The 14,249-nt window shown below is 45.7% G+C and overlaps 1 protein-coding gene across 1 annotated transcript; it reads right to left on the bottom strand.

The window, feature by feature from the left end:
* Positions 1 to 5,884: 5,884 nt before the first annotated feature.
* Positions 5,885 to 14,246, bottom strand: LOC147235880 (SHC-transforming protein 4-like). Its single transcript, XM_086144220.1, has 13 exons — positions 13,994 to 14,246; positions 13,364 to 13,845; positions 11,648 to 11,718; positions 10,647 to 10,707; positions 10,445 to 10,564; positions 10,288 to 10,341; positions 9,644 to 9,695; positions 9,404 to 9,530; positions 9,147 to 9,321; positions 7,627 to 7,699; positions 7,230 to 7,332; positions 6,997 to 7,144; positions 5,885 to 6,891 (listed from the first exon to the last, which is right to left on the bottom strand). Exons 2-13 carry the CDS (start codon positions 13,796 to 13,798, stop codon positions 6,763 to 6,765), a joined length of 1,548 nt encoding a protein of 515 aa, XP_086000346.1. The 5' UTR covers positions 13,799 to 13,845; positions 13,994 to 14,246; the 3' UTR covers positions 5,885 to 6,762.
* Positions 14,247 to 14,249: the final 3 nt, after the last annotated feature.

Here is a 14,249-nt window from a genome sequence, read left to right as displayed (position 1 = left end):
TATGCACTTAAGCCGGGGCGTGTGTGTGTGTGTGTGTGTGTGTGTGTGTTACTGTAAAGAGTGCAGGGGCAACTCCTCTGGGTTTGTTTCCCCTCTCCTTTTTCTGCCCATAATGTGATTGTGCACTTTGTGGGCGGATAAAACCAGTTAGCCGTCAAATTTGGCTGCAGATGCCACGCATGCACGAAGGGTCAGGACGGCCGCCGTCGCCTGGCAACGGTTGTCGTGGACTTCGAGAAAACCTCGATCACAAAATCGTAATCTTTAACTTTCGAACCCTTCGCACTTCCTGGTTCCCGAGATGTTTTCGCGGCGCATCGGGAAAGAAAGCTTTTCGTTTATTTGGCACCCGACGCCTGGAACCATTTGCAGACTAATCCCCGATGCCGAACCCCCCCGTTGACCCCGAGCGTGTTTAAAATCCCGGTGAAACATCCTGTTTGCGCTCAGCGAGAGTATTTACCCCGTCATATTTTATCTCTTCGGATCAAAGCGGCCGTCTCTATTAATTGCTTTTTTTTTGCCGCCGCAGCCGATCCTGATCTCGGCCTCCCAAGGAACAGATCCTCCATCTTTTCACCACGCTAGGAAATGCTCAACCGATGCGATGATGTGTTTATTCTCAAATCAATCAACCCTCGAAAGCAGGGGTTGGGGAAAGAATCTCCAACACACACACACACACAGACACACAGACAGACAGACAAACACACACACACACACACACACACACACACTCCCACCCCGGGCGGGACGGGGGCCAAGCTTTATCTCGCACGATCCTCTTTAATTGTCACCAAAATGGCAAGACAGGAAACTCCCAGCATCACTTTCTCAGGGTTAGCATACAAACACACACATACATGCACACACACACACACACACCCTGTGCCCTCCTGTCTAGATGCACGTGTTGCTCGAATACTCGACACCAACAGCTGTCCCCGTAAAACAATGGGAGGAAGGAACCGCTGCGACCCGGAGGCGTTCGGACATTCAAAGGAACACAAGAACTGCAGTTTAAATTAACATCTGAAATGTTTGAATGACATAATCGTATAAAATAATTGGACACGCAGTAATACTTTGAATTCTACGAGCCGCATTACATCAGTATGGTATGTTTTAACGTGACATGTTTTTCTAAGCTTTTCAAACAGATGCAAGCACTTTGACTCAGCGGTTTATCAGATACTTTGAGATTAATTGTAAAAGTACTGCATCGTAAAAGCGTTCATTTACTTTATGTTGCATGACGTTTGTCGAGAAAATTTGAAAAAAGTAAAAAAAAAAACAAAAAACAGAATAGTAAGTTTATAGAATATATATATATATATATATATATATATATATATATATATATATAAACATGACATGTTAAAACATACTGTACTGATGTAATATACATATGTATTTAAATGAAAATTACCCTTGTCATTCCATTCTCGTCCTGTTTTTTTTTTATCCTTATATATTTATTTTTATCTTTTTTGTCATTCTGTTATCTGTTCCTATCATTGTCTCTTCCATTTATATTTATATTCATATTTCTTGATATTGTTGCACTGCTGTGACAAATGAATGACCCTTATGGGGATGGTAAAGTATTACATTATATAAAGTACTGGTGCAGGACATGTATGCTTGCTGTGAGACGGTGGTGCGCTGTGCTGTAGGGGTAGCAGAGAAGTTCAAGGTGGAGGTGGGACTCCATTAGGGATCAGCTCTGAGCCCCTTCTTGTTGGCAATGATGATGGACAGGTTGACAGATGAGCCTAGACAGGAATCCCCATGGACAGTGATGTTTGCAGATGACATTGTGATCTGCAATGAGAGCGGGGAACAGGTTGAGGAAAATCTAGAGAAGTGGAGGTATGCGCTGGAAAGGAGAGGAATGAAAGTTAGTCGCAGCAAGATAGAATATACAGTATGTGAATGAGAGGAACTCTGGTGGAACGGTGAGGCTACAGGGAGTGCAGACCAAGAAGTTGGAGGATTTCAGGTACTTGGGGTCAACAGTCCGGAGCAACGGAGAGTGTTGAAAAGAGGTGAAGAGACGGGTCCAAGCAGGTTGGAATGGGTGGAGAAAAGTGTCAGGGGTACGAAGAGACAGAAGACTATCAGTCAGAATGACAGGAAAGGTGTACAAGAAACAGTTACATTGACCAAAAGACAGGAGGCAGAGCTGCAGGTCGCAGAGGTGAAGATGCTACAGTTCTCTTTGCGAGTGACCAGGAGGGATGGACTAGGATGAGGAATGAGTCTTTCAGAGAAACAGCACGTTAGATGTTTTGGAGAGAAGGTCAGAAAAGCCAGACTGAGATTGTTCGGTCACGTACAGAGGAGGGATAGTGAATATATTGGTAGACGGATGCTCGAAGCGGAGCTGCCAGGCAGGAGGTCTCGAGGAAGACCAAAGAGAAGATTTATGGACGTAGTGAGAGAGGATATGAAGGTAGTTGGTGAGAGAGAGGAGGATACAGAGAATAGGGTTGGATGGAGAAGGCTGATTCGCTGTGGCGACCCCTGAAGGGAAAGCCGAAAGGAAAAGTAGAAGAAAGAATATAAAATACAAGTACTGGAGTACTGTACTCCAGACATATGTAAGTACCTTTAACATTGCGTTTGATTACTGCAGGAGTATTTAGTTACGGCTCATCGAAATAAATCAGGATCCTGCAGGATGGTTATCACGAATTGTTGTGAAACAATCACACCGGCTTTTAGAAACAGCGTGCGGAAACGATGCTGAGAGTGACCCCGGATTTCCCAGCACCTGATATTAGCTGGTCAAACGGTGACCTTGCAGGATTTGACAACATGCGGCCTCCCATATCGGAGGGAATGGCGTCACACACACGCTCACACACACAGAGCGTCGTTCAGTGCCAGTTGTTTTGGGCGAGGTCTCTGTGACTCAGGGAAAATCCACAGGGACGTAACAAGGCTGGGAAATGACTCCGTTTGGGAGAAAAAGAAAAAAAAAAAAAAACAACAAAAACATGCAGCGCTTTAACTTTCATGTCAGCGGGAGATTATTCAAAGATGTGAGACTGTTGGTTTGGCAGGAAAACGTTTTACCTCTCTTTGTTTGCAAAGGGGATCAGATCAGATGCGGGCACGTTAACGCCTGAAACGGCGTGAAAGAGCTCGGATAATGTTTCCCCCCCGACGGCCTCTTTTTTTTCCTTTTTGCAGCAGAAAGGGTATTTATAGACACCAACGGCAGAGATGCAGCTGTTAAACTCCCGTCTGAGCCGAAGCTACACGCCGTCGCTCTGCAGTGGAGCCGACAGGTGGCGCTGTTTTGTACAAAGAATGGATCATTCATTCATTCGTTCGTTATGAATGCCGCTTATCCGAGCCAGACCCTGGACCGGATGCCGGCCGAATACAGAGACACACAACTGTTTACACCTCAAGTAGAGACGTACGATTCACTCTTTCATTCAAACATTGAAAAAAAAAACAGATGTCCACTCACCCTCTCATTCACTACAATTCACTCTTTCATTCACAAGTCATGTAGACAAACAATCATTCACCCTCTCATTCACGCATCATATAACGTCCAACCATTCACCCTTTCATTCACATTTCATATGACGACGTGCAACCATTCATCCTCTCATTCGTGCACCACATAGACAATTATTCATCCTCTCATTCAAAGATCATAGAAAAACAACTATTCACTCATTCACATATGGACATGCAATTCACTCTTTCTTTCAGAGTCATATAGACATACATCCATTCACCCTCTCGTTCAAGGGTCATATAAAAACAATCACCCTCTCATTTAAACTTCATATCAAGACATACAACTATTCATCCTCTCGTTCAAAGGTCATGTAAAAACAACCGTTCATTCACACTTCACATAGACACACAACCATTCACACCTCATAGACATACAATTCACTCTTTCATTCAAACATCTTATAGAAACAAACAACCATTCAACCTTTCATTCCAAGAGTATATAAAAGCAACCATCTACCTTCTCATTCACACTACACAAATAGACATACAACCATTCTCTCTTTCATTCAAACATATAAAAACAAAGCATTCACTCTGTCATCCTATATACATAAAAACACTCATTCACACATCTGAGTGTTTTAGGGTCAGTCATGGACGCCCTGCATGCAGGGGCAGGACATGTAGGTCCGTGTGGGAATCCAACCGGTGACCTTCTTGGTGGAAGCGGGAATCGCTGCGCTGCCGGAGTACGAAGAAGTCGTCCGTCAACAAATCTGTTTTCAGTTTAAAGAAATTGGGTCATTTGAACATTTATTGGATAATTTGAACATTTATTGAAATGAGAGCACGAGAGTTTCTGGGTGGGGGCGGGCGTTTGGTGGAGCTGTTAACAACCGGCAGACAACTGAAACGTGACCCCGGACAGCACGGCGCTTTTTCTCCTCGCGGATTTCAGGAGATGGAGTGGTCGGGGTTTTTTTTTTTTTTTCTTTGTTTTTGTCTCTGGAAAGCGGCGCTTTGACAATGTGTTGTGTTTTAAAAGCATGTCATATTATCCAGCGTTTTCCCCCGAGCCCCGTCCTAACAAGAAGCGCAGAGGGTGAGTAACATGGGCGAGACCCCGCCAGCGTCCCTTGGAGGGCCGCGGGGAACCACTGCCCCGAAAAAAACGCATACTTTCTGCACGCGGTCATGTTTGACTCCGGCCTCCAAGAGAGAGGCTGTTTGCTCGCAGGCGTGTTGACGCCGCTCGTCCAGACGGGTACCTGCCTCACCGCCGCGTCGATCACCCGATCCGCCCGGGGTCGAGGTGGTGCGTTGCGTTCCCGTTGCATCATCGGCGGCAATGTCACGCACAGGGCCTGCTGGAATGAAACAACATCCGAGGATTTCAACTCGGCCGGGGTTTGAGTTTTTGGATCTTGACATGTCAGGAAATAATGTTTCCTGACGCCTGAGCCTCCCAGGCGCAGCCCAGGAGCGCCCCCCTGTGGCAGCCATTTTTTTTAAATATTCAGCGTAACTGCAGCCAAACGAGTTTTTCACACGGGAAACTAAAATCAACTGCTTGTTTAACACAACCGGCGAGGTTAACGTTAATAAGAGACTTACAGAGGCATTGCTTGTCATCTGCTGTCTTCACTGGGCTTCTGATTGATTCATTAATTTGTTAATTATCTATTCCATCTATTCTGCACTCGGTATTGCTAGAGCCGTCATCGGGCGGGAGGCTGGGTTGACCCTGCACCGGTCACATGTGGAAACATGATTCACCTTCACATTCATACATCATATGGACATACAACCATCCACATGTTTGGATAATTAAAGCTCTCCGGTGAACTTCTGCATGTTTTTGGACAGTGGGAGGAACCCGGAACTACCTAACGCAGACACGGGGTGAACGTGGAGACTCCACACAGAAAAGCTGGAATCCAACCGGTGACGTTCCTGCTGCGAGGCAGATGCGCTAACTGCTATGTGTTTGAGTGCATCCAGTGTGTCTCAACATACCAGGGGGACCCACTGTGTCACCTGACCTCTCAGGCTATCTTGACGTCACCGTGGTGGCGGTGGCCAGCGGGCTGCGCTATTTTTTGTTCTCCAACTGCCATCTGCTGAGGAGATATCCGTCAATCAGGTGTGTCGCCTGATTAACACGTTCTCCCCTCTGGGTGCTCCACAGCGCCACCCTGTGGCTGAATGCGGAACTGCGGCCCAGTCTGAAGGCTCACAAAATGAACTTGCGTGGATAGAAGACAGTTTATTCAGGGTCGGGTGGACGTGGGGGGGGAGAGTGGAGCCTATCTGAGATGTTCACCCATTCACCCTCTCATTTGCATATCGTGTAGACATACAGCCATTCATTCATGCACCAAGCATCCACTTGTACAGTCAGAGAAACAAGCATTTACTCATTCACACCTCTGGGCAATGCAGGTGTGTTTTTGGAATACCGGAGAATCCGGTAGAAGAATATATATACACATATATACATATGTAAATATACACACATGTATATATATACATACACATAAAAATAATGGAAAACGTAAATTAAATATGGACTTTGAACAGGCCCAAACTGTTATTCCCTTCTTTTTTTAAAAAAAAAGTAAAAATAAATAAATCAAATTAAAGATCTAAAGTCACATGGTACTGCAGGGGACGTCAACATATAAATATATCGATGTGAAAAGATTTGAACCACATTTCTTGAAAGCATGAAAAATACAATTAAGTGTAAAAAGACCGCAAGATGTATTTTATTCCTTTTTTTTTTTCCTAAAGGAATCAAAAAACATCGCAACCCGCATTCCTGAGACCACATCTGAGCCCGATCTGCAAGCGCGTGTCCGGGCCAATTCCAGGGTTTTATTTTTTTTTAAGTCAAGCGTTGGGAAATAAAGAGAACGAGAATAAATAAATAAAACTATAGCAGTCAGAACAAATGACAAATTTAGCGTGTTAAGACACAGATGTTGAACATCTGCCAACACCCTAACCGTTTCCTCCAGACACCAGGGATTCATCCGGGGAGGGAAACAGGATGTTCTGGTCCCAGAGTGGAGGGAGGGGCCGCCATCCGGGGTCCTGATTCAGATGTGGAGACAGTGGAGCATACAAGTCTCGCTCCCCTCTTGTCATACAAGTGGTTTAAAAAACAAAACAAAAAAACAGCTGACTGACTGGAAGTGATTTTGCAGCTGTGACAACCATTGAAAATGTGTGTGCCCGTGTGCGTGTGTGCATGTGTGTGTGTGTGTGTGTGTGTCAGGGTCTCTGTAGGATGGGCTGTTTTAGGCAAAGCTCAAAGCTCCCGGAAATGATGGGCATCTGGCTCTGCATGTGGAAGCGCACAAGGTGACCCACGCTCAGGAAAACCTGATCCCGGGTCCGTACCTGGTCACACACACACGCACACACACACACGCACACACACACAAACAGATAGTGAGTTCAAACCAGAGAGATAACCAAACCCCTCTCCATCCAACCCCTCCTCACCTGTCCATGTGGATCCACCAGCAGTAGGTGCCTTGCGGTGCCGCCCTCCATCCCGCTGAGGATGTATTGGCCGCAGGCCGAGCTGCTTTCCCGGACCAGGAAGTCGCCGCTGCATGTCAGGAGCGACTCGGCCTGCGCTCGTCCAAGCCTGGGGATCAGGGGTAAAGAAGTTGTCGACCTTTCCTTCATACGTCGATGATATCAATGGGAACGCTTGTCGGACGTGAGCAGACCTGCCATGAAACCAGCCTTCGTCCCCGATCAAGTCCCTGATCCCGGTGGGAGGACGGAATCCCAATCCGGGCCCCGTCTCGGAATCCGAGGAGTGCGGCGGAGCTGCGGGAGAAGAAGGAACGGCGGGTGGGTTGGCGAGGCGGCCGAGCGGGCGCTCATGGTTGCTCTGGATGATTGTGAGACACTTTGGATCGGTGCATGTGTGATAATGCGGCGGTTTGAAGAGGGGCTGGGTTTTCAAAAAAAAGCTGATGGGAATGAGCAGAATTTTCAGAAAAGTATGAAGTCCCACTCAGGTTGTGTGCATGCGTGTGTGTTTGTGCGCCTGTGGTCAGAAGATGTACTCAAGAATGCTGGTTTCTTTCCTGGACGGAGTCGTCTTCTTGTGTTTCTTACCTGCAGGCGAAGCCGGAGGCTGTTCCGTGATGGAGCAGTTCTCATACGCCGAGGCGGGAGAAGACAAACACACCTGAAACAGCATTTTGTGAGTCGTGTGTGTCCACAAGTGTGTGTGTGTGTGTGTGTGTGTGTGTGTGTGTGTGTGTGTGTGAGACACTGTCGATGAAACACTCAGGTAATTATCATACACTGAAAGTGTGTTCAGCTTATACGTGATATGGGCTGCATATTTAGGGTGAAATCAGCCCGTAAATATTAAGTCATGCATTACGTAATATATAAAAGAATATACAAAATTTTAATATTAAAGTTGTTTTTAACACATTGCAGTTGCAGAACCTATATGTTCAAACATGCATTGATTACTGTAGAATAAAAAAATATATAAATATAAACCTTTATGTTGCTTTTGAAACATCATAATTGCGGGGGCTTTACAGTAAAACATGCATTACTATGAAAATAAAACATATAAAATATAAACAAAGAGTTTTTCCAAACATTATAGGTGCAGACCTAGATAGCAAACATGAATTCATTCCTATAAAATTAAACCATCATAATCGCAGGGGGTAATAAAGTAAAACATGCATTAATTAGTATACAATAAGATATATCAAAATAAACCTTAAAGTCTTTTGTGAAATGAATCTCAAGGAACTTTTATGTTTCAGAAAATGTATAAATAATAAAAATTAAAATTGTTTTTCAAACATTATAGGAGCAGGATCAATATATCAAACATACATTGCAATAAATAACCAAAATACATCAATGTAAAACTTTTAATTACTTCTGAAACCTGTAGGAACTATAGTAGGGCTATAGTATAGTTGTAGGAACTATATATTAAAACATGCATTCATTTCTATATAATTAAATATATATATAATTAAATATATCATTATTATATATAATTATAATTAACATATGATTAAATATAAAAATACAAAAATCAAAGTTGCTTTTGAAACATCATAATATCAGGGGCTAAATAGTGTTCTTACAACATAGTTGCAGGACATATGTAAAAGCATGCATTACTATAGGTATATAAAAGATAAATATCAATTTGATCCCTAAAGATGCTTCTGAAACAAAGTAGCAGGACCTGTATTGTAAAACAGGCATTAACTACTTAATGATAAAATATATATTTAAAAAAAGTGTTTTTAAATCATTACAGTTGCAGGACCCATATATATAATTAAAAAAAATTTTTTTTTAGACCTTAATTTTTCGGACTATTGGGCGCACCTCAATATAAGCCGCACCGGCTAGCCAATCGCTATCTTGGGCTAAAACCGTCAAAGTCGTCTTTTCTTCGGTGTCGGAGTTGAACGGACTCAGAATTTCCCCGGTCATTTCATCGGTTCGATGTGACGAGGATAAACGTTTTAGCGGCGTGAAGCTCGTTAGCCCCCGCCAAAAAAAATCCATATATTAGCCGCAGTGCAAAAAGTCACGGCTTATCATCCGGAAATGACGGTACATTAAAGAGGCAGGAAAAGACTCACCCACTGCGTGGCCACATCCTGGTTCTTCTCCCGCTTTGTGAGCCGCAGGTCCTTCAGACCCCCAGGAGGGGGGGTCTTCCCCGGGATCACGTTGTAGTAGTCGTGACGCTCGCGGCCCCCGCCCACCTCTCGGACCGTGACGGGTTCCAGGCAGCTCCAGATCCTCTCCTCCGACCTACACACACACCATAATTGAATTTCCTGTCATCTCCTACTATAAGAAATGTGGCGGGAGAAGGGGCTGCGGAGGGGCGGACCCGGGACGACAGGAGAAGATCCCCGGAGCGTGACGGAGGAGCTGGCGGAAACGAGCTTGGAAGGCCCGGCTGATGCTGCTGATCACATCGGCCGCCTGGCCTTCTTCACACTCCAGGATGTGACAAGCTGAGGAACACACACACACACACGCACAAACTGACGTTTCGCAACTGGATGCCTCGTTCGATTAGATTAATACATTATCGAGTTCGAGTGAGTTCATTATCAGCATTCCGCACCTCTGTGATTGACGGGGTCTTTGGCCACGAATGCGATGTAATCTGCCATTTCCTGGAGAACACACGGAAAGAAACTTTCAAAAATTAGCCGTCTGGGTTACTATGATGGCGCGCTGTTTTTTTTTATTGGAAAAAAAAAAAAAAAGATGCAACCTTTGAACCTAACCGTCTTTCTTCGAGGGGATTCCTGCGATAAACTGTGTGGATAACCAGGCCGAATTTAAATGGCAGATTATTTGAGCTAATTAATGAATACCCCAGACGGCGGCCCGTCTCCGGCAGCCGACGTTCACAGATTATGAAGTGAGTCCTCGGGCGCCGATCGAGACATAAATGTAGACTTTTGTCGGCCAAGCGCCGCATTAGAGTTTGCGTCGGGCCGACTCTGCGAGGAATAACAAACCCCGCGCAGACAGGAAGTGGGAATAATGATGAAGGCGCAGTCAGGCCTTCATTGTTGTTTTTGGGGAAAAAGGGAGCCGCGGTTTCTCACCCAAGCGGGGCGTTTACTGCCAGATTGGCTTTGCGGCGCCGATTAAAAGGGATCAGAAGTTGTGGTGGAGAATAATTAGGTGCTTTGTAAACAATTCAATGTGTGTTTTTGATTGTGTGAGCGTGGGGAATATTTGAGAGTACACACTTACGGGTTCTCCTCCAGAGGCAAATGAAATGGACTGGATGGAGTGGTGGGCGATCCTCTGCGAAAAGAGAATACAGGAGAAGGATTGGTTTTTGGCCCACGAGGCGGAACCTGCTGGGGTCAAAAGGTCACAGGTGCTCAGCAGGGGGACCCCGGGTCACCTGTAAGGAGGAGGCGGAGATCAGCGTCACCCCCTCCGGGCAGACGCTCAGGATGATCCTGCTGCCGGAAAACTGCAGGTCGGCCTGACCCAAGACCGCGGACGGGCCCTTGTGTCCCGTCTGATGGCGGCAGGAGACACAGAGAGTTAGCATTAGCATTTACATGTGAGTGTGTGTGTGTGTGTGTTTGCATATTCCTTACCCTTTTAGTTTTCAATGCCATATTGGATGACGTCCTCGTACACAGCCTACTGATGGCTTCTCTAAAAAAAAACATGCAGGTACACACACATGCACGCACGCACACACAAACGTGCCTGTATAAACTTCACGTACGTGCACAGATCTCACAAATACCTTTGTGTCTGAGAAGTCATGTGTGTCAGGCAGACATGTGACTTCAATGAGAACCAAAAGCATTTCGTGCAGTGTTGCATTCAAATACCCCTTGGAAAAAGTGGTACATTCCAACACACCGTAAAACTGCTTATATGTACTTTATATTATTTAAATGAAGTTGGACTTTACAAAAGTGGGAGTAAAACACTTCTTGGTTACTTATTATTAAAATGAAATGTCATCTTGTGTGTGTGTGTGTGTGCGTGTTCCCGCTGGATCACTATTTTCCTGGGTGGCTGCGGCCTTTCACCCGGGGTTGAACTCGACCGGTCAGCGACCACCGCCGCAAAACACGCCGACGCACGTCTCACTGTGTCCCAAATTGTTTTTTTTTTTTTTTTTATTTCCTTCCACAAAGTGATTTTCATTTCCTAGAAAAAACTAATTGAATGAAATGGGGTTAGCTCTTTTTCCATCTCTCCCTGTTTTTTTGAAAGTGTATGTGAAATCATTAGGAGGAAATTCATCTAATTGGATTTTCTGCCACATCCTCGGGCCGCAGCGCCGCGAACAGAGGTCGGCTATGTGTATCTGCGCCGCGGCATCCTGCTGCGGGACGTCAGCATCAAATGATGAGGAAAAAGCCCCACATTAGGAATCATTTCATTAAACCCCCTGGCCTCCCGCAGCCCCCCCACAGCCCCTTCCTTTGAAACACATTTCAAAGACAGGCAGGGTCAGCGGCGGCTAGAACCCGAGGATTTGGGGGAATTTTAAGGCGGGTCGGGTTGTAAAAGCGCCGGGCTCGGGGTGACCTGGAGGTGATCTCCATTCTGTGCGGTTCTCCTGGACGGGATCTCCTACCGTGTGACTTGCACTCGGGTCTCGAAGTCCAGGGTTCTCATGGACTGGATCACCTCCACGCTGCCCATGTACTGTGAAAACAACACAACGCCATGGTTACTGATATATCCAATGGAAGCAGATGGAAATCCTGAGTCTATACATATACATATATACAGTACATATATATATATAGACACGCACACACAAACATAAATATACATACTGCATATATAAATGCACACACACACATATATATATATATATATATATATATATATATATATATGTATACAGGACTGTCTCAGAAAATTAGGATATTGTGATAAAGTTCTTTATCATCTGTGATGCATTTAAAAAAAAAAAAAGTCATACATTCTGGATTCATTACAAATCAACTGAAGTATTGCAAGGCTTTTATTATTTTAATATTGCTAATTATGGCTTACATCTTAAGAAAACTCAAAAATCCTATCTCAAAATATTAGAATATTATGAAAAAGTAATTTTTGTTTTTTTAATTGCATTATTGAAGATAAAGAACTTTATCACAATATTCTAATTTTCTGAGACAGTCCTGTATATACACATATATACATGCAAATACACACGCAGAGACCAGAGAAACACATATAAAGGGAAAATCTAAACAACACGATGTAACTCCAAGTCAATCACACTTATGTGAAATAAAACTGTCCACTTAGGAAGCAACACTGATAGATTTTGACTGATTTTATGGACATTACATTAACGTTGGATCAGCTTGTAAGTGTGTTTTTCCACTTTAGTTTGGAATGTGACTCCAAATCCAGACTTCCATGAGTAAATACATTTAATTTAAGTAATTTTTGAGTGATTTTGTTGTCAGCACATTTACTATGTAAAGAACATTGTATTAAATGAGAATATTTCATTCATTCAGGCTGTGTTGTTTTAGTGTTCCCTTTATTTTTTTTGGAGCAGTGGATGCACAAGCACACACACACACACACACACACACACACACATATTTAACATTGTCACAGTGAGCCGTGAGCAGCCACAGAGGATTCACATGGTGAATACAGCCAGAAAAAAAAAATCAAATACAAATATTTTTTTTAAATTTTATTGTGCAATTAAATAAAAGTCATACTAAAATAAGAGGGCATGTTATCCCTCTGATGACCGCAGAAATCAGTTCTGATTTTTTTTCCTACTCACTGAGTCATTTCACAGTTTTTTGATGCACAAGAGAAACAGATGAAGAGATGCTGCTATGAGATGGACCGAGAAAAGAATAGTTAACCTTAATGCGCACACACACACACACACACACACACCGAGCGGTGCACCACGCTTGGATACACTTCCCACCCCTCCTCTATTGGACAAAAACTCCGACAGGCTGGATCCTATAGGCTGGAGGGCAGAATGAGCAGAGGATGGAGCCCCGACTCAAATCAATATGTGTGTAAATGGAGCAGGCATGTGTGTGTGTATGTGTGTGTGTGTGTGTCACTGCTTGTTTGCAGCATGGGTCCGTTCCCTCCCCCCCCCCTCCCCCCCGTTCCCAGGACCCGCTCTTCATCCCGATGTTGGAGGGACACCTGATTCACCAGCTCTCGGGTGGGAGCAGAGGAGATGTAGAGGAGCAGAGAGCCAGGATGAGTCACTGCTGCCTACACAGGAAGCTGTCTGAGAGGAGGGGGTGTGTACAAAGTGGGGATACAGTGTGTGTGTGTGTGTGCATACCTTGATGCGATGGTGCACGGCCCGATTCCAGGTCCCGACCCCCGAGCAGCAGAGGCCCTCTTTGTTTTTGAGGCAGGATGGGCAGCCCGGGCTGCCGGACAGTCGCTGTAAGGCGATGGGTCTCTTGGTGTGGCTGAGCAGGGAGGGGATCTGGGGGTCACCGCGGGACCCCCGGCCCCGACATGGGGGCTTGCCCCCCCGGTCCGTTCCGGGCGTCGGCGAGTCGGCGGGGGGGTTCGTCTGTGCCCGGGGGGCTCGCAGGGGGGCCGGGCTCTGCAGCCGGATGTTGGCCACACGAGGGATGAAGTCCCTCAGGGTGGGAGGCACGCGGGGGGCGGGGGTCCCCTGGACCAAATCAGAGTCCAGGATCAGGGGCCAGTCCTCCAGGGACGGAGAGCCGCTCCGCAGGCGGCTGTATTTGGAGCGTCTCAGCATGGCTGTCAGAGGAGAAGGGAGGAGGAACCAGAACTTCCCGGTCCGGTCTTGGATTTAGGGTATTTTTCAGGAGCAACACAACAAAATGCAGGGACCACACACACACACACACACACACAAACACACACGGAGGGGGGGAAGTCAGTAAGTTAGACAATATGGGAGCTGATGGTGGATGGGATGGAAGGATCCTACCTGTCAGGTCCTGCAGTCTGCAGATGGGCTCTCAGCGTGGAGCGGAGGAAGGGGGACGTCCTGCCGAGTCCAGAGTCCGGTCCCTTCCAGCTGTGCCTCGTCCTGCCTGACTGGGCACACACACACACACCCACACCCACACCCACACACACACACAAGCTCTCAGAGTCTCCTCCGCCTCCACTCCCAGCCCCATCAACTTTTCCTCCCCTCTTGTCGCTCACACAGCGCAATAGTGCAGCTTTCATGAATGAAC

This window comes from Fistularia commersonii, chromosome 3 (genome assembly GCF_037954325.1).
Source record: "Fistularia commersonii isolate RoL2024-O1a breed Wild chromosome 3, RoL_Fcom_v1.0, whole genome shotgun sequence".
Classification (NCBI taxonomy): Eukaryota; Metazoa; Chordata; class Actinopteri; order Syngnathiformes; family Fistulariidae; genus Fistularia; species Fistularia commersonii.
Note: the sequence above shows the minus strand (reverse complement) of the source record. Positions and strands in the feature narration are given on the sequence as shown.